The following is a 20,894-nucleotide window of genomic DNA, read 5'->3' on the forward strand; positions in this document are numbered from 1 at the left end:
ATGCCCACATTCAGACTGTGCTGGGGTGATGCTCCCATTGAGGCAATGGTGTGGTAAGTCTTCTTCTAGAGTACCTCTAGACATCTCCTCACAGACACGCCCAGAGACTGGTCTCCTAGGTGATTCTAGATCCTGTCAAGTTGACAGACTAAGTTAACCATCCCATCTCCCAAAGGCAACACAGGCTGGAAGCCAAGCCTTTAGCACACGCACCTTTGGAGGAATGCAGATAGCACCAGATGGACGCTATCACAGTGAATTAGATGAGGATATTGGGTTGATATCCCAGGAAGAGACAGTCAGTTCATCCTTCACACTTCCTAGCTCCCTGTGGTTGTCTGAAATTAGCTCTCTGCTGCTGATTGTACAGAATCTGTGAGATTACTGGAGCGACTGTTCTGCTATAATAGAATGCTGGATTGTAGATTGCTGTGTGAAACACGAAGCCAAGGTTTAAGCATCCCCAGAGTTTCACCGCTGCAGTTTGGGTTCATGCTGTCTGGTGTCCTGTCCTTGAGGCTCCAGAGCTGCTCTTCTTAAGGAGACAGCGCCTCCTGGTGGAAGGTTATAGAGCAGTGCCTGGGAAGCTGCCTCAGCCTATGGTGGTAAACAGGGCAGCCTGTCTCCTGATAGTATTTACCATCTATCTTTGCCTGTAGCAAGACAGAGCATAGCACCAAACAGACCCATCACAGGAAAAAGTATCTGCAGGTAGTGGGCAGTATGGCCATAGTATTGGTTTACTTTGGCCTAAGGATCTCAAGGTATCCTGGAAACTTAATGTTTTATGCCAGAGATTAAACTGAGAGCCTCAGACATTCTAAGTATGTGCTGTTGCTAAACTACACCCCAAGTCCTGAAAGTGTTAGTAATTTTAATTGCTACCAATCCTTGCTGCTTCCTGGAACACTGTGGTAATAAGGCAGTATTTGTGATGGGCACAGGCTCCTGTAAAGCGTGTGCCCAGACATTTGATATAAACGTTGATCTGCCCCCCAAATAAAATAAAACCAAGCCGTTTTTAGCAGTTTTAAGGGCTATAGCATTCTGCAAAGAGATGCTTTGTTATCCCCTAACACACATATAGTCGCTAAGTCGCCCTCAGTCAAGGAGACAGGAAGCCATAATAAACACCCGTGGGGGTGGTTCTGATGGCCTGAGCCAAGCTTGCCTTCTTACTTCTCCCACCTTTGCTTTGCTTCACAAGGTGACAAGTGGCCGGAAAGTGTCCTCTTGGTCTCTCGCAGTCTCTCTTTAATGTTTTCAAAACACTAGCTAATCGTTTCCCGTCAGTGGCAACATAGCATATGGCGGAGGCCTCTGGATAGGGACCAGGGCAAGCGTTAATGGAGAGCCATGAGCAAGCTGCCCAAACAGAGCAGCGGAAGCAGCTGAAAGCTCTGTGTGCAGATCTGGGTGGGGCAAGGCATTAGCCAGTGCCCCTGGTGGCAATGGATGAAGTGTCTGGGCAGGAACAGTGGCTCACTAGAAGCAAGGTTCCCTGGTGATCACGCAGGAAAAGCAGGGGTTCATTTGGTTATGGACAGTTGGGAATTAGAGATGGAGCTAGCCATGGGAAAGGCATGAGGTCCAGTTCTGACCATTTAGCTGGGTGCACCGCAGGCTCGGGTGTAGCTTTCCAGGATGGCGGTCTATACTAGTATCAGCTTCTTTGCCCCAAGGTGGGCTACCTCTTCTATAATGAGGGTTCATGATGCAGAGGCTCCTCTGCGTTTTCATGGAAACAGGGCCTTGGACTCTCAGCAGGTCCATCTGAGCAGCTATAAAACTTCCTTGAGAGTGTTCTATCTGCTGTCCACTGAGCCCAGGCAAGCTGGCCTCACACATCTCTCTGTCCTCATACCTAATAGGTTTTCATGATGAGGTCAGACCTAACCTTGTATCTTCCTCACCTACACCCTGCCCTGAATCCACTGTGACACACTGGCCACCCAGCCTGTGGATCCATGGGCATAGTCAGTGTGTGAGGCCATCTGGCCCATGTCCCCTGTTCCTTCTAAGCCTGGCTTGGCTCTGAAGGTTCCATGATTGCTGGGTCTGTTTTCTGAGTCCTTCCCTATGTAGGAGAGGGCTTTCCAGTGTGCAGTGAAGCCAGTACAAGGAAGAGATGCCACAAACATGTCCTCACAATGTTCCTAAGCCACACCGCTGTACTCACTGTGCCTGCTTTCTCCTCCCTAGGACATCATTAATTCCATGAGCAACAGCCCTGCCACCAGCAAGCCCCCAGTGACACTGCGACTCGTGGTCCCTGCCAGCCAGTGTGGGTCCCTGATTGGCAAAGGTGGTTCCAAGATCAAGGAGATCCGAGAGGTACTGCCCATCCTATCACATGTCTCCCACGCAGTCTGTAAGTGCTTGAGCTGATGCCACTGCCCCTGGTGGCTCAAAGCTGGTGTCCAAATGTAACAGATGACCCGATTTGCCAGTGAGAGGTGGGGTGTGGGGAAGGCTGCCACACTGGTGTGTACACACAGTGGCCTGTTCCAGAAGTGACCCTGCACAAGAACAAGGATGGGGTGGAGATCCTTGGACAGGCAGATTTTAGCACCCAAGTTCCGTGGCTCTGGGCATACTCTGGGCCTGAGAGATGCCACTTTGTCCTTTAGGGCCTACCCCCTGGGATGATTTTAATGGAGTCTGAACTTGATGTGGGTTTGACATTGAAAATACATTACTTCCAGGAAGGCTAAGCCCTTCCCTTAGCCAGGAAAACAGTCACCCCTTCTTGATTCCTTCCCGTCCTCTTCTGTGACTTCGAAGATGCTAAGAAGCCTGACTCTTGGCAAATGCCTGGTTCACCCTGTGGGACCCCTAACATTGTCACTGAAGTTTGTGGGGCTCGCTTGATTCTAGCAGTCACTGGAGGTATTTGGTGGCCAGACATTAAGAGCAGGCGGGTCCCAGGCTTCCTGGCCTCCGAGTGACCTACTTCCATGGAGGAAGAAGAATTCCCTATTTCCCTGGAGACTCTCCTCTACAGCAGCGGTTCTCAACCTATGGGTCTCGACCCCTTTGGAGGTCAAACGGCCATTTCACAGGGGTCGCCTAAGACTATTGAAAACTCTGATAGTTACATTACGACTCTAACAGTGGCAAAATTACAGTTATGAAGTAACAACAAAAATAGTTTTATGATTGAGGGTCACTACCACGTGAGGAACTGTATTAAAGGGTTGCAGTGTTAGGAAGGTTGAGAACCGCGGCTGTACACTTGCTGAGGTGGGACAGTGCCATTCAGTCCAGGAAGACACAGCTTCCTCAGAGGATGTGCAGAGGCAGGATTGAGGGACGGTGACATTTAGTAAGGTAAGGGAGGCTGGGCACCATGACCAGTTAAGGCTCCATTTCTAGTGAAGGGCTTTCACAGTGCAGACCACCCAGAGTGTGTCCCCAGGAATTGGGGTGCCGTTCCCCTTTTCATGTCACTGTCTCCAGTCTGCGGTCCTTCCAACGGCCCTTCTCTGCAGTCCACAGGTGCTCAGGTCCAGGTGGCAGGTGACATGCTGCCCAACTCCACAGAGCGGGCAGTGACTATCTCAGGGACCCCGGACGCCATCATCCAGTGTGTGAAACAGATCTGTGTGGTCATGCTGGAGGTACAGTATGAACATGGTGGGCCAGCATGCCCACCGTCACCTGCCCGCCTTGCTCAGGGCCTGGTACACTCTCTGTGATGTGTTAGCCTTGTCACTAAGGCTCCTGAGAAACTGGGTAGTCACTTAGGGTATGTGGGGATCAGACATCAAGGACAAGCAAATTCCAGGCTTGGGCTTCCTGGCCTCTGACACGAGCCAGGCAGGCTGAAGGGACACTCTTGGACGTGTCTCCTGATGGTAGCCCGTGGCCATCATCTTGTCTGGACGTTAGTGGCAGAGCATGGTGAGAGCGGGGGTGGGCACATCGTGAGGATTCAGCCTCGCAGTGGTAACTGCTCTGACTAGAGGCAGGTGTGGTGAAGGATAAGAGGATGTCTCCTGCCTGTCAGGCCATCCAGCACTTAGAGGTCTGCAGACTTGAAGGGAACTACTACCCTGGGTAGTACTGGGTAGGACTCAGACGGATCCAGGGAAATACAATGTGAAGAGAGAGATGTGGCGACAGAGGGGGAAGAGGAGAAAGAAGGAGCCACCAGACAGGAGCAGCCTCCTGAAGTTCCGGTCAGGGATGGAGAGAATTCATGGCAGCTTCTGCACTTGTGCCCTTCCCTCAAGCAACTTCTGTGACCCTTTCCAAACATGGCCTTTCATGTTTGGAACACCGCTGAGCTCTGCCCTCCCACAGGCCAAGCTGAGGCCACAGTCACATCTCCACAGAACTGAGCAGCTGCTGGGTCATCCACTCTGAGTCATGGTTAACTCTATTCTAAATGTTTGCATAGTTTTATTTTCCTAAGGCCTATCTTGTGAGGTTCAAGAAGTTTTACAAAATGTTATTCTCATGCAGACTTCCCCACACACTGGTCAGGGCGATAGGATGGTCCAATCCCAGGAGCCCAGAGGCTGAGGGTCATCACTAAAGACTACAGCTCCTGTACTGCCCTCTACCCCCAAACAGTGAGGCATGTACAGTCAACTCAGTGACACCCTTGAAGTGGCAAGGAGTGGTGGTAGCAGTTATACAGTGGACATCAGAGCCAGCAGCCCTCTTCTCAGGACAATATGTGTCGTTGTCAGAAGCTCCAAGCAGACTTCTGGGCTGATGGTAGCAGAGCCAGAGCCTGGGCGCTGTGTGTCAGAACTCGCCTCTCTAGATGGTATGAGAGAAACCATGGCTGTCCACATCATGGATGTCAGCCGTGCAGGCTGACCTAACAGAGTCACCCCCCTCTTATTTGCATGATGCAGTTTGCAAGAAGGGCGTGGCCTCCCTCACCAGGAAGGAAGAGGATGCAGTGGAAAGAGCCCCCCCTTCTACAGGAAGGGCAGCAAGGAAAAGGCAAAAGAAGGCTCCAAGATCCTGCTTGTCAATCAAAGGCCTTTAAAGCTTGCCTATGGGGTGTACCCTTTGTACCTCCACAGTAATGAAAACTACTGCACCCAGCAGATGTACTCGGATGAGGCCTGCAAAGAAAGCAAGTGTTGCCATTGTGGACCTCCTGCCCCACAGCCCTGGAGCCTCACACACCCCTGAGGAATGGGAAACCTCCAGGGCTGGCTTGCCCCGAGAATGTTGATGATGTAAGCCCAGAAGGTCACTTTTTTACAGGTGGATGAAAATGAAACTGGGCCTTCTGAATGGGCACAGGGGATCCCCATGTTGGGAGGGAAGCAGCCTGGAACACAGGTGACAGGGCCCTAGGATCTGGAGTACTTAGCCAGAACAATGTAGCAGCTACTGTAGGTCTGGAGACACTGTAGCTCTCTGCATGATCTCGTACCACAGGGCCCCAGCAAGGGGAAATATGGGCATTCCCAGGGGCCAGCACAGACAGAGTCCTTTGCCCATTACTGTCAGCTCACAGAGTAAAGGATGTTCCAAGGTCACATCCTCAGCGGGCTCTGGTGGGCAGAGATGGTCTGTGCTATAGTTACTTGTTGCTGTAACGGAACATCTGATAAAAGCAGCTTCAGTATAGGATGGTTTATTTTGGCTTCTACTGTGGGGGTGGGGTCAGGAAAGGCATGGTGTCAGGGTCAGAGGGCACCCGAGCATGCTGAATCTGCAGTCAGGAAGCTGAGGTTAATGAACAGGCCCCTTTCCCCCTTTGTACTCAGTGCAGGACTGCAGCCCATAGAATGGTGTTCCCCAGGCATGCTCAGATGCTAACCTAACCCAGACAGTTGCCACAGACATGCCCAGAGGCTTGTCTCCCAGGTTATTCTTTCAAGTTGAGAATATTAATCATTGGTCTGTCACATAGCCAAGAGCTCCGGCCTCTTCTGCCTTGGTAGCATCAGCTAGTGATATTGCCTGGAGCTGAGGGAGGCTGAGCACCTCTGACCAACCCAGAGAGGATAAGCTGGGACTTGTTGGGACCTGAGAACAGCATTCATCCGGGAGGAGAAGCCTACATTTGGGACCCAAGCGTAATCAAGGATGATTACAACGGAGTTCGTCCTTGTGGAATCTCATTCAGCCTCTGAAAGCTACCTAAGTTTTCCCTGGTGAAACGGAATGATTCTAAGCCATTTTAGCAGCCTCTGCTCTAGGCTAAGCAGACCGTGGGTCGCTACACACGTTGAGTTGTGCTCAACGTTGGCTTTTCCCAGGAACTGGTGTATCAAAGGATGCCAGCTGCTCCTCTGTGCAGTCACTGCCATATCTGCCGTCGGATCCCCACACCAGGAGGAAAGGGTTACAGCAGTGGTGCGCAAAGTCCAGGGGGTCAGCTAACCAACAAGCAGGTGGTCTACCTACCTTGGCACTCCTGTGGAACCCCGCTCCTGCCTGGCTGGCCACGAACAGGTCTATTAAGGATAGGTACCAAACCATGCAAGCTTAGAAGAAGGCTGGCCACCCCAGTGAAGAAGGCATTGAAGATGTAGAATTTAGCCTGCCTCAGTGTGCTGAGGACAGACTCATCTCCTTTTGATGGGCCTGGATGGCCCCTCCGCTCACCATGGTGGCCTGTTGGAACCTTTACTGGCCGCCTCCGGAGGGATGGGAGGGTGGGGTCCTACGGAGGGGTGGGCGTGGGAAGGCAGCCCAAGGCCAACAGCAAAGCTGTTCTAACCACTCTCTCCCTCTCCTGTCCCTTTTCCTAGTCCCCACCGAAAGGTGCCACCATTCCCTACCGCCCAAAGCCCGCCTCCACCCCTGTCATTTTTGCAGGTGGTCAGGTAAGAGCCGACCCGCTCGCGGCCTCCACTGCCAACCTCAGCCTTTTACTGCAGCATCCGCCGCTGCCCGTTAGTGCACTCAGGTTTTCTCGCCTTCTCACGTGCACGTCTCCCACCCTGCGATGGACACAGAGCTCTCTGGCTCACACCAGGCGGTGGGGGTGGGGTGGGGTGGGGGAGGCAGGACTGTAGCTCACAGCTACATCCCTTGGATACATTTTCCAGTGAGATCCCTGTAGGAGACAGGAGAGACCTCCAGACCCATGCAGATGTAGGCACTGTCTAGCCACACCTGCCAGACCTCCTCTGTGGGTGTTGTGCTGGGCAGCTTAAATTGGCAGAAACATTCTAGGTGGCTCTGACTGGGGTTTGGATCCTCTAGAGCTATGGGAACTAGGGTCCTGTTTCTCTCTGAAGCACATCTCAGACCTTACCATCATCCCCAGGGAGCAGCAGGCACATCCCTTTGAAGAGATGCATGGTCTCAAGGCTCGCCCATATTCCACTCTGGCTGGGATCCATCCCTGCTACCCCTTGCCTGCCTGACTAGACATCCTCACAGACAGGGAGCTCATAGTTATAAACCCCATCCTTGAGGATTTAGTGGCCAGCATCTGTCTCCTGGAGAAGAGCTTATGTCTGTGACCAGCGCTGGCCAGGAAGTGGGGACATTGGAGGAGGTCCCTATCTGGTCTCCTCACGTGCTCACTGAAACTCAGATGCCCCCCCTTAGGCCCACGAGACCCCACCCACACAGATGACCTGAACACAACCAGCCAGGGGTCCGCCCAGAAGAGCTCTGTGTCCTGTCGGCCGCGATGTGTGTCTTTGTTCAAGGGAGAGTTAAGTCAGAGACTCCCCATAGGTATCCCAGCTGACAGAGTGGACATGGGCTTTTACTGTATTATTCAAAAAGAAAAAGAAAGGCATAGAAAACTTCTCCCCTAGTCTTGCTTCACAATATCCAGAGAACAGCAGTAATGTGTTCAGCATGTGTGGGTCAGACCTGTTACCCCCATCTCCTTTCCTACTCTAACACATACATGCATGTATGCATGTGCATACACATACAACATGGTCTTCTGGCTCAGGTCTGCCTCATTGCTGGCAGAGAGTCCTGTGCCCTGATACAGACCAAGCATGTGACACATCCCACGGTACAGCGGGTCTTGCCCACCTCACAGCCTGAATGAGATTTAGAGCTGTGCTCTGGACCATGCTGATGTCAGAGATAGGGCTACACTGGCAAGCCCGTCAAGTTCTCTATTGTTCTCCCCAGATTCAGGGCTAGCTGACAGGTCAGGAACCAGTGTGAACGGTATCTCTCTGTCCCACGATAGCCTATGTGGATGGAATCCATGATACAATAAAATCCACAACAGGACTTTATTTAGAAGGCCTCTATGCAAATTAATGTACACTCGGTCATACTACATGACACAGTCACAGCCCCAATTCCAAGGGCAGCGCCACTATGGAGAAGTATCATGGCCAGTGTCCCCTGGTCCCATCTACCTATATAATGGTCAATAGTGCCCCCAACTCCAGTCACAGAAGTGACAGCCACTCTGTTATTATGTTTATCCCCTGACAGTGTTAGCCTTTTAAGAGAGCATCACCATTCCCTTGGGAACAGTGTGGTCTGGCCTTGATTGCCTTGGCTATCCATAGGAAACAGAGTCATAGGAGGGTCATCCTGCAGGGAAGCTTGTAGGTAAGCCAACATACAAGCTCAGAAGGAAAGATGTAACTTAGCTCTGGGTAGGTCCCCTCCGGGACTCCATCCCCATGTGTCCAAGACATGGGGTAGAGCCCAGAAGAGGCTGCCTGGGTATCCAACACTTTAGGAGGAGTAAATGAAGAGGCCTAGAATCTTCAGTAACCGACTCCGCAGCCATTGTTATGTGCCTGGCCAAGCTGATAACTCCCCCAGGTAGAAAGTACCGAGAAATGAGACAACCCTGGGTAGGGAGTGAGACATATAGTATTAGACACCAGCCCAGGCTGCGCTCTGCAGCTCTGCTCAGCCACATAGGGCTGGGAGGGAGCAGCAGGCCTCACAGTTCCCAGTGGTCCAGCCAGGAATGATAACGTGTTCCCTCCTCGGGTGATGCTCCTGGGGTAAGACTTGGAGATCATTCCTGACAGCAGTTTTCCAAAAGCCAAGACCACACCCCATCCCCCCTCTCCCATGGAGCAGCTAGCCTGTCTTTTTCTCCGTGGAACTGCCATATCTGCTAGGGTTATTTTTCTTCATCTGCTAGCACAGCAAGGTCATCCCATGACAGGCTTGCTGGCCTAGAGCCAGGTCCCTGTTAGGTTCTCACCTGGCCATGAGCCCCTGCATTGGGTTATGATTAGAAACTCTTAGCACATTGAAGAAAAAAAATATGGGAGGTTCTGGGTGGTAGATCCCCTGAGGAAACTCTTTCACATGTCCAGAGCCCTCAAGGGTGGGCCACAGGTGGTGGAAGCATGTCCTTACTCCTGTGCCTCCACCAGCATGGTGTGGCACTGCCCTGAAGCCAGACAGTTGTTGGTCATCTCGCTCTCCCTTGACTGTGTCGTTTGTCTGTTGTCTGAGTTGCCAAAGGGCATCATAGCTGAAGGGACCATTGAGGGCTCTGTCCCTGGGTTTCAGAGTGGGGCTAGATAGGAGAAGCCTGCAGAGTATACAGATTTGAAGCAAGGGAAATGGTGACACTGAAGGAGCCTTGGGGGCACCACACTGGCCTTCAGAGAGGAGCCCTGTCCCCTGAGAGATTCCATATAAGATTTGGTAAGACAAACAAGGTCAGTCCTGTGACCAATTTATACCCAATTGTTCCTATAGCTTTGACAAAAACTTTTACTGGTCACTTGTAAAAACCTCTATTGTCATTTGAATGTCTTGGGGGCTAAATCATAACCAGTGGTCCTTTACTGAGGGGTTTAAGTGGGTCATTCGTACATAGGTTTCCAATTTTAAGGATGTTCGGAGAGATCAGGGTTAGAAACAGCAGTTGGCCACAGCTCAGAGCAAGGGCAATTTTCCAGGACTCACCAACTGTAATTGAGACCCCTCTCCCCCATCCACAAACAGGGCCAGGTGGGTGGAGACATGCACTGATGGAGAACACTGTCCCCAGAAGGTTCTTAGCATCCTAGGGCACACTAGGCTGGGTCACTAGTGGCTAACAAGCTGAGGTCCCGCCACATCCCAAGCTGACTGACTGTCTCTTTCTCTCTCTGCTCCAGGCCTACACCATCCAGGGACAGTACGCCATCCCCCACCCAGATGTGAGTTTTCACTCTGCCCCTCCTCTCTCCCTCTCTTCATGACTGTGTACCTTCCTGCACGCTGCTGTTAATTGCTACTAATATTAATATTACACAATAATATTAATCCGTTTTCTCTGTGTCTCCTACGTCTGTCGTATCCATCTGACCTTGGATAATATTTTAACCTCTTAGCACTAATTCTTGCTTGTGTTGAGGACTTGGCCTGATGTCAAACTGCTGCCGTCCTGGGCTTCCCTCCCCCACACAGGCCTAGCCTTTTATCTGTGACCACAAATTGTCCTACCCACCCCCACAGTATGCTGGCCTGACAGAGTGTGGCTTGCCACCTGTGGCCATCGTGGGCAAGACACTTTCTGTGCACTTAAGTCAGGTCACATCATCACAACTATTCCCTCAAGGTGTCCTGAAAAGGGCATTCAGTGTGTAGCTGGGGACGCCAAACTTGAAGAGCCCAAACCAAAGCATGGATTCTACCCATGTAGAATTCTACAAAGGCCTAATTGTGACAGCCAAAAGGGGGGGGGGGGGGTGGAGGCTTCCAACTCTTGTAGTTTTTAGTAAGATGCTGAATGCGGAAGCGGACTCCTGGGCTCAGCCCTAAGCCTGTCTAGCTGGACCTATCACCTGTGCTTTGGCCTAGGTCTGTTCAGACATCTCCCGGTGGTGTGATGCTATGAATATAATATGATCTGTACTGGAGAATTCAAAACCTCCTGAGGGAGCCTGTGGGGATCAGGAGGAGAGTCTTAGACGGCCTCTTGGCTCACCTCCAGTGGAGAGCTGGGTACCAAAGGAAGAGGAGACACTAGGAGTGATGGTGTCGCTGAGTCTGTAGAAGCCAAGAGATCGTGGGCAGCAGCCACGAGCGCAGCACATCCTTTAGGGGCTTTGGAGATGCTAGTAGGTTCTAGGAGTCCAGGAAGGATTCGAGAGAGGGCAGAAAGAAGCAGGAGGGGAAAGAGCTACAGCCTCATGTGTTGGGAATTGAACCCAGGACCTCAAGCATGCTGGTCAAATAGTCTACTGCATTACGGAATTTCCAGCCCGTGCCTCTCTCCCTGGGTTCAGGGTTCAGCAGCTGCCCCTAGAACAGTCCCCTGTGTCCACTGCTCAGTGCCCTGAGACGCGCCGGCAGTGTCGGGAAAGCAGTTGAGCTGCTGTTCTTCTGGAGGCCTAGTCTTTTGAGTGGGGCAGGAAATAACACTAAATGAGTGTTAGTTATAGAAAATATGGATTCACTGTTGTTGCTTGGAAATTCCGGTAGTGAAAAATACATGTTGCTTTTTTTAAACCCTGTTGATAAAACAACACACAAACCATCGGAAAACTTGGGTGGGAAGATCCCTGCCCAGGCATGGCCATACCCACAAGGCCATGTTTGATGGTACCTGGATATAGATTGCCTGGGACTGCTATGCCTGAATTCATAGCATCTCACCCTGCGATACCACAGCAGACACATCTGCCCTTGGCTGCTTAGACACTGAGGCTGTGGGCCACCCTGACCAGAATATACCACAGTGGCTCTACTCATTCTGTCCCCAGCTGCCATGGCAGAGAAAGCAGAGCCTGTGTACTCATGACAGGCAGGGGCAGCCATTGTGGGTAGGTGATGAAACTAGGTAAAGGGGGCCAGGAAGGGCCAGGAAATCACTTCCAGGATGGCCCAGTCCTCTTGTGATGCTGGGGCAGGCATTTCCACCTATGTAGGAACACACACATACTGACGCAGACTTGGAAACCAGACTGTTGAGATTCAATGGCACTACAGAATTCAAACTGCAGCATCTAATAACCCAGTAGAAGGCTGTTGGAACCAGATTAAAGCTTATCAGGATTAAGTCACCAAAGCCAGATGGTCAAGGACTAACTGGAGGGGCGTCCTGTGGGTTTTCTGTAGCTTTCAGTGTCCCTTATGCAATGTAGACACTAGAGTTGATAGAACTAACTCTAATTTCAGGTCCTCCTGATTTACAGACCCGAGAGAGAGAGAGAGAGAGAGAGAGAGAGAGAGAGAGAGAGAGAGAGACAGAGAGAGAGAGACAGAGAGAGAGAGACAGAGAGAGAGAGATTGAGTGTTGGTTTTCCTGGCTTATTTCTGTGTCAGTGTGATATTGTCATCTTTCTCATATTCTCTGGATGGCTTAATGGGTAGTTTCTAAATGATTTCAGCTTTATTTAAACTAACAAGCAAATGTTGCTATTACCGCCTATGTCCTGTGAGGTTTGACATGTGCTGTGGTTTGTATGTATGTATCCTTTGACAGTCATGTATTCAAACTCAGTCACAAAGGTGTTAGTATTCAGAGGCAAGGTCTTCAGGAACTAGTTGAATCTTTGAGGTTCTTTCTCATGAGTGGATTAATGCACTTATAAAGCATCTGGGGAACTGACCTCCCTCTCCCATCTCTTCCACCATGTGAGGACATAGCGTTTCGGGTCCTGCTTTGAAAAATGAGCCGGGCTCTTACCAGCACAGAGCTTTCTGGAACCTTGATCATAGACACCCAGCTTCTATGCTTGGAGGCAGCAAATTCATGCTGTTGACAAATTGCCCATTCTACACGTCTTGCTAGAATAGCAAGAATGAACTAGCACCTCGGCCATTTGTCACGAGATGGCTTTTCCTATGACACTCATTCTATTTTCTGTAGCAAGATTATGTGATTTGTGAGCAAAACGTGGAACTTCTGAAAGAGCCTGTCTTTCACATACAAAATTGAAGACTTCAGATAATCCACATCAAAGAGGAATGAAATGGCTATTCAGTGACAGGTCTAATGAGAGCCAGGATGACTTTTATCTGAACTGAGGACGTGGAGGAGATTTTTTTTTTGAAGCTTAAATTTCTTAGAATGTAAGTATAGCTATTAGAAAATATTAATTGCATATGAAGTTCACCTCAGAGCAGTGGCAGTCATTGTTTAGATACTTAATTATTTACCTGAATAATCAGATCCACGAGTCAGACATGAGAACTATCAGGAGATTCATCCCTAGGATCTGACTATTCTCTATCTGGATGAGAACATGCACCTTTTCCGGGCCCCGTTTTAAGCAATGCTCTAAATGACTCTTGTTTTGAAATCATGCATCTGCTGACCCTCAGTCTCCTGTAGTGCCTGCCTGCCATGTATGAGAGATTTAACTCAGGATTCTAGAGCTTTCTGAGCTCCCAAGGCTCTGAGACACACACCTGAGCTGCAGAAACTATGAGAGGCCATGCCTAACACAGTCTGGTACATTCTCTGGACTCACAAGCCTTGCACAGTGCCCATTAACCTTTCCAACTGTTTCTCTCAGATGGCCACTCAGCAGGGTTAGGTGTCTGCACGCCTTCATGTCCATTTCTCTAGAATGGCCACTCAGTAGCTCTGGAAAGTGTTCATCAGAGACCCTTTGCATCCGATTCTCTGCTCTGAAGCCTTCCTCGGAAAGTGTCTAGGCACTTTGCATCCTGTAAGCATCAGTCAGGCTTAGTGTCAGAAATAAATAAGAAAGTGAAGCTGGGCAGTGGTGGTGCATGACTTTAATCCCAGCACTTGGGAGGCAGGCAGTTCGAGGCAAGCCTGGTCTACAGAGTGAGTTCCAGGACAGCCAGGGCTACACAGAGAAACCCTGTCTCGAAAAACCAAAAGAAAGAAAAGAAAAAGAAAAAGAAAAAAAGAAAAGAAAAGAAAAAAGAAAAGAAAGCGAAACAGCACTATGTCCCGGGACACAGGAGAGATACAGAAGGCACATAGAGAGAGCCTGGGCATACAGCTGAGCTATGGGGTGAACTGCTAGGTCCCTCACATCTTATGTCTCTGTCACTTTCCTTACACCAGTGACATTGAACCAAGACACAATTATTTTCCTCTGAGGACATCACAGATGGTCCCAGTTTACATTGAGCCAGGTACCAATGAAGACATGATAAATTGAAAGAATCCTAAGTTGAAAACTACAGAACTACTCCAACATACCTAGCATTCCAGATGGACACTGCTGCACTAAATGTCAGTGGCTTGCCTGAAGGACTAAATCACTGTTGCTACCCAGCATAAGGGACTACGGCTCATCTCTTACTAGTCCATAAAAGGGTCAAAATTCCCAGTACAGTTTGTATTGCGGCACAAGAGCATCCTAGGTCAGGACTGTCTGTAGTTAACTTCAAACCCACCCTCGGGTGTGAATCTCTTACCTCATCTTCAGCTTCCGAGTCGCCCCGCTAGCATCCCTGTTATTTAAAGGAAGCCTGAAAGCAAGTAAACATGAGACAGCAGCTTGATGAAACTGACCGAGACTATGTCTCTGTTCTCTCAACCTGACTCTACCCTCTTCCCGGGCCCTGTGCTCTCACTCTGCCTGTATCCTAACCTGCGCCTTGCACTAGCCTGTGACCTGGACCTCAGGGCCATCACTCACGTCCCAGAGGAGGATACTCTTAGGTCCCCTTGACAAGGACCCCTGAGAGTCAGGGGGAGAAGTGGCATTGCAGTGTGTCTGCAGCCACCATTAAGGACCCTGGGGGTGTAGAAGTTCTGGACCCGGTAAGATGTTTATTCTTTAGTTAGTACATCTTGAAAACTGCAGAGGCGTGAGAAAGGTGCATAGTCTGGATGCCGCATTGGCAATGCTGGCATTTGAGGTGATGAACCTTCTGAGGTGATGCCAGGTACTGCAGAGTGTTGTGCGGCTCCCTAGGGTGCCTCCCCTCCTATTTGTTCAATATCTGCCTCTGGAACCCTGTGGGAATGGGTGAGGATGCCCTTCCCTCTAATAGTGAGAAAGGAAGGAGCTAGCACACTCCCTGGCCATCAGCTGTCACCACACCTTCCGACTCTGTCCTCCTCCCAGATCCAGACTCCTCCATGGGTCTTTTTTGATTCTTCCTGCTAATAGTCAGAACAACTACAATGTGCCTCACAAAACCAAGGGGCCACATAGCCAGCTTCCATTCCCTGAAGCCTAGCCTTTTCTTCTCTCCCTCATTTCCTCTGTGGGCCCTCACTGCTGAGCCAGCAGTGGTTGAGGCACACTCTGAGTTTAAGGCACACCCTTAACCTCAGAAGCCCCGCCATGACTTATTAAAAAGCCTACGAAGTACCATTAAGGAGGGCGGGTCCAACCATGGGCAGCCATTATAGCCCAGGAGACACCAGGATGGAGAAGGATGCCAAGAGGGATGCCCTGGGAAGTCTCTGAAATTAATGAGAGAAATTAATCATCACAGTTAGCTATCCCAACAAGTTCCAAAAGGATAAGCAAAAATAACTCCATTGTAGACATACCAAAATAAAATTATGCAGTAACATCGAGGGCCAAGTCAGGCTGCAAAGAATAAGATCATGACAAGATCAGAGATACAATTGACATCTCATTAGAACCTGACAATCAAAGATGGTGCCATAGTAACAGAAATGATAATGTCCTAAAAGTCTGACTCAAAAGAAGGACTTCAGTATAGCCATTTGTAGAAAAGCAGCTAGACCCAACAGAACCATGGCTAACAGCCTCCTGCATGGCATTCAGGATATGAAAAATTATCTCAGGAGGAAGGCTGGAAGGCAAGCAAAGAAAATAGTAGGCATTTGAGAAACACAAATGGAGCTGTGAATTAGTTAATCTGCTTTGGCTCCTGGTGGGTCGCTAGAGCACTGCACCCACCCAAGAGCTCTGACTTCACGAATGAAACACACCCACACGTGCACACACACAACACATTCATATACACATGCACACGCACACACATGCATACACACACGTTTTTGCACACGTGTGCACACACAACACACATAAACACACACTAATTTTGATGTGCCTTGACTAGTTCAGTGGCTGGGCACTTCTAATCCTCCCTGAAACTAGCACACACTTCCCTCTGGTATTCTTGAATTAATATTTGCTAAATCCATATTTCATCTTTGCTACCCCAGACCCAATTAGGGGAATGGCCCCTAGGGCCATCTTCCTGGAATCTGACATGTTGGTGGGCCTTTATGTTTTCCGTGCTCCTGCACCATGGATCCCTTCACCCTCTTCCTCTCTCCCTCGGTCCCTTGCCTGCACAATCTAAAAGTCCCACCTCCGTCTCCCTGCCCAGCCATTGGCTCTATGGCAACTCTTTATTACCAGTCAAAGCCAGCTGGGGACAGGAACCCTCAGGTCTAGAAGGGTGACTTTGGGGAGCCAAATTAAGACAAAGCATTAGAACCAATTCCCAACACACAAATCTTCAAAATTAGTATTATTCCCGCCTTATAATTGGTAGGATTAGCATAACAGAATCAACTGTATAGAAATATAACTGTATGCTCAGGATGAAGCATAGAGGGAGAGTGCACCATACAAGGCCCGGGTTCAATCCCCAGTACCAGGGGTTGAGGGAGAAAAGCATATATAAGATGTAAGAGGAATTAAACATTAGGTGGGTCACTGTTCCATCATCCACTAGAGGGTAAAGCCTGGGGGTTTAAAACCTAAATGCCCACTTGGAGTTAAAATTTTAAAGTGACCACTAACAGGAAGGGAGACATTGTGTAACACTGGTGGTAGAGAAGAAAATGAACAAGGGGAAATATTCCAAAAATTAAAACGTAAGAAAAAAATTCCTAGAAAGCAGGACAATTAAAAAGGAACAAATAAGATGGCAGAAAATAAAAGAGCTAAAATTTCTAGTTTAAAAAAAACATAGGCTGTCAGACACACACACACACATATGCTGAAGCTAACCAGATAAACAAACTTTAAAACTGGGAAAATTTCATTTATTTCAAGAGACACGCCTGAAACCCGAGCACCCTCAGTTGAAGAGTGGAGTGTGAGATGCTAGGGAAATACCAACCAAGAGAAACCTGGAGCGTCTGACAAGCACCTCCAGGGAGTCTCGGCATGTTTCCCTGGCAGTGACAAGTCATGTGTGTGGGCTTGATAGGATTGCCATGCCGAAACCCATGCCTGGCACAATTGCAGAATTCCTGGGAACGTTTGCAACGTTTGATCACATACCCGACTGTGAAGCAGACTTCAGAATTTGGAATTAGGAGGCATATTCCTCTCGCAGAGGACCGAGTGTGAAATTAATGAGGAAGGGCTGCTTTGAAAAACTTGCCTTTAGGACTCAGAAGCAGGCAGGTCCCTGTGACTTCAAGGCCAGGCTGGTCCACACAGTTCCAGGCCAGCTACGGTTACAAAGTGAGACCACGTCTAAAACAAAACAAAACAAACAAACAAACAAAAAAAAAAACAAAAACCCCTCTCTTTGTTGCCCAGAACTCAGGAGGCAGAGACAGGCAAATGCCTGAGTTTGTGGCCAGCCTAGACTATGGAGGGAATTCCAGAACAGCCAAGGCTAGACCAAGAAACCCTGTCTCAAAAGCCAAGCCAAGCCAAACCAAACAAAATATCTGCCTTTTTTGCAAGTTCCAACCAAAAGATGACACTGAGTGCAGAGACGTCACATTCGTGGATAGAAACCCTGAGCATTGCAAAGGTTCCAGGTCTTTCCAGGTACCAGTGCAGTGAAAATCCAGACCCTGAAGGGCCTTCAGGGGAAGTTGTGTTGTTTTCAATGTTATATGAATGATCATGGGCCTAAAATCTACAAGGTATCATAAAGGAGAATGAAAAAGGATTTGCTGTTGTAAAGACTAAGATTTTCTCTAGGGTCACAATAATGGACACAGTGTACTCTTGGCCCAAGGAGAAGCCGAAAGTCTGACTGGACTGTTACTCTCTAGACAGTTCAGAGTCTATAGCTACTAGGATAATGCCGCCTGTCGTGACCAGCATTCCCTATACGCCCAAAAGAGAAGGGGCCCAACAGTGAGACATGGCTGTTCTTCATGACAACAAACGTCCTCGTGTTATCAAGAACTCCACAAGAGGAAAAAGGTGCCCAGCATGTTTAAAGAAAACTACACAGGAAAGTGTCTGTCTGGCCTCTGGTCTGGGGAGGGTTTTATAAGGGAAATACAAGCACAGACCAGAGTTTAGAGAGTCAGTACAGTGTCAGCTTCTCTCAAGAGCATCATTAGAAAGGTCTGTGCAGTGGTGAGTCAGCAGCAACTGACACTGTTTGAAAATTGAGCAAGAGGCCCTACAACGGTTTCCCCCAGATGCGATGACGTACAGTTAGCGGGTGCATCGGCCCCTGCGCGATGGATTCACTGCCTCCATTTCCTCGTGATTCACTGAGCTGCAAACGTACACGCCCTTGTCTGTTTTGCATTCTAAAACGTCCTCAAGTGGAAAGGGTCACGGGTTCGTACAGTGTGACAACTTGTCTCTTTGCTGACGGCCCCATGACACTCTTTTCTCTCTTGCTCCTTCCTCCATCCCCCTCTCCTCACTACTTTGGAGGTAAGGGTTTATTTGCTTACATTCCCAGTTCATAATCCATCCTTGAGGAAGTCAGGGCAGGGATTGAAGTAGAAAGCATGGAAGAATGCTGCTTTCTGGCTCATGTGCAGGTAGCTTTCTCCTATAGCCCAGTCCCACCCCTTAGAGGTGGTGCTGCCCAGTGGGCAGGGCCCTCCCGCATCAGGCATCAATCAGGACAGGCTCTTACAGATGTGGCCACAGGCCAGTCTAACCTGGACAGTCCCTCAACTGAGATTTCCCCTTCCCAGGTGAGTTCAGGTTATGCCAAGTTAACAATTAAATCTAATTAGCACTAACTACCCCTTGTCAACTGGACACAAAAATACCACTGTTAAGCCATAACCTTTCCTTTCTTGTTTGTCTCCAAAATCTCATGTCAATATCACAATATAGAATATATAGAATATAGTACAACTTTCAAGTTTCACAGTCTTTAAATTTTTCAGTAATTTAAAAGTTCAAGGTTTTGGTTTTTTTTTTTTAAGTCAAATTTCTCTGTGGACTCTTTTTGGTTTTTTTGTTTTGGTTTGGTTTTTTGGGGTTTTTTTGTTTGTTTTTTCATGTCTCTGTATAGCCCTGGCTGTCCTGGAACTTACTCTGTAGACCAGGCTGGCCTCAAACTCAGAAATCCGCCTGCTTCTGCCTCCCAAGTGCTGGGATTAAAGGCGTGTGCCACCACTGCCCGGCTATAAAGAAGATGTCAGATCCCATTACAGCTGGTTATGAACCACTGTGTGGTTGCTGGGAATTGAACTCATGGCCCTTGGAAGAACAGTCTAGTGCTCTTAACCACTGAGCCATCTCTCTGGCCCCTATTTTTAAAAGTTACATTATTTCTTAACCCAAAAGGGAAGATCTGGGCTAGAAAAACAGTCACATCAAAGCAAGCTCAAAATCAGCAGTGAAAAATCTAAATCCTGTAACTCAGTGTCTGGCATCTGGGACTCGGTAGTGATCTTTTGGGCTCCTACTGGTTTGGACAGCCTTACCTCTCCAGCTTTGCTATTCACTGGCTTGCTCCCCAAAACTCATCTTGACACGGCAGAACTATCAGAAACAAAAGTGGAAGACCTCTTAGCATTTAATCCTCTGGAATCCAGGCCAGACTCCAGAGCCTGAGATTGGTGACATGCAGCCTCGCCAGGACCTGTTTGAGAAAGAAGGGTCAACACCTTTCCTGTGGGTGTGTGGCCTGCTGGGCCCCTGTTCCGTGATCACCTCATATCCTCCTCTGCACCACCGCCCTAGATTCTCAAAAGGGCAGTGTGGTTCAGAGCGTCTACCCACCCTGCTCTGTTGCTCACAAAGTGTGGCCAGGCCCAGTCTCTTATTATCTGATGTTCTTTACGTTAAGAGTGAGGCTCAGAGAAAATGAACAAAGGAATCGCATATTCAAACTCTGCCTTGACAGGCTCCTCAGCTGGTGGGAGCCTGGGACAGCAGCGAGCAGCTGCCTATGGAAAGTGGCCTCGGGGGTCCTCTACATCTCAGTCACCCTATATAAGACAAGGTGCTTGCAGGGCAGGCTCTAGCTCTACCAGCCGCTTTTCCCACCCCCATCCCCACCACCCCCTAGACTGGCTTGTCTTAAATGGGGCCTGCAGGCCAGGAGGTGAGCGAAGCCTGGTGTGGAACTAGAACCAGAGCAAGGTTTGGTGATCTGCTAGGCTGAATCTGCTAGTCTCTCAGGGGCCCAGCTGGTCCTGTTCTGTGTCCCTCAGACCCTCCTCTCAGAGCCGCCTCTCCCCTTCCCTTCAGAGCCACTGGCCTCTCCCCTCCTCACTAGCCCGGGAAGGAAAAAGCACAACTCCTTCAGGTTCTTGCCTGCTGGGCAGCCAGGCCCATTGGTTCCACCCAGGCCAAGTCCTTGTGTCCCGCTGCCCTGTCTGCCATGTGTCCGCATGGCCCCTCTGAATCTCTCTGTGCAAAGTTCTGTGACTGCCGTTTTTAACTCGGTGTGACTTGTTCTCGATGACGATAACCTTCTTAGCTCTCGTGTCCCTCCTACCCCCAGCAGTTGACCAAGCTCCACCAGTTGGCCATGCAGCAAACCCCCTTTCCTCCCCTCGGACAGACCAACCCCGCTTTCCCCGGTACGTACCCAGCTGCCCTTTTTCTGACCTTCTCTTCTCCCCCGGGGACTCGCTTTCTCTCTCTCTCTTTCTCTCTCTCTCTCTCTCTGAGCTCCCTGCGGTCCAGTGAGTAGCGCAGGGGCCCACCAGAGCTCTGAATGCTGAGTCTTGCAGTGTTAATGCAGTGGGCTGCACACAGCTGAGGCCGGGCGGGTCGGTCTGCCTCCCATGGAGGGCTACCTTACTGCCCCTCAGCTTCCGTGTTCTTGCCTTTTGAGGGTCTTACATGCAGAGCGGTGCTCTGTGCCACCCACAGTCCATCCCCAGGTGGCTTTTCCTAGCCAGGCTTGGAGCACATCATTTCCTGCATCGA

General features: G+C 49.6%; 1 protein-coding gene across 2 annotated transcripts in view; it reads left to right on the forward strand.

Moving 5' to 3' along the window:
- The window catches only part of Pcbp3 (poly(rC) binding protein 3), a 130,940-nt gene that overhangs the window by 101,502 nt on the left and 8,544 nt on the right, over nucleotides 1-20,894 (forward strand). Inside the window, exons 7-11 of one of the 2 annotated variants that reach the window (XM_028773913.1) lie at nucleotides 2,203-2,334; nucleotides 3,492-3,620; nucleotides 6,729-6,803; nucleotides 10,041-10,082; nucleotides 20,464-20,542. In XM_028773913.1, coding sequence (XP_028629746.1) covers nucleotides 2,203-2,334; nucleotides 3,492-3,620; nucleotides 6,729-6,803; nucleotides 10,041-10,082; nucleotides 20,464-20,542 — 457 coding nt within the window. The remainder of the gene's footprint in view (nucleotides 1-2,202; nucleotides 2,335-3,491; nucleotides 3,621-6,728; nucleotides 6,804-10,040; nucleotides 10,083-20,463; nucleotides 20,543-20,894) is intronic. The other variant, XM_028773914.1, reaches the window with a different exon arrangement.

The sequence above is a fragment of the Grammomys surdaster genome, unplaced genomic scaffold (assembly GCF_004785775.1).
Source record: "Grammomys surdaster isolate TR1022 unplaced genomic scaffold, NIH_TR_1.0 237, whole genome shotgun sequence".
Classification (NCBI taxonomy): Eukaryota; Metazoa; Chordata; class Mammalia; order Rodentia; family Muridae; genus Grammomys; species Grammomys surdaster.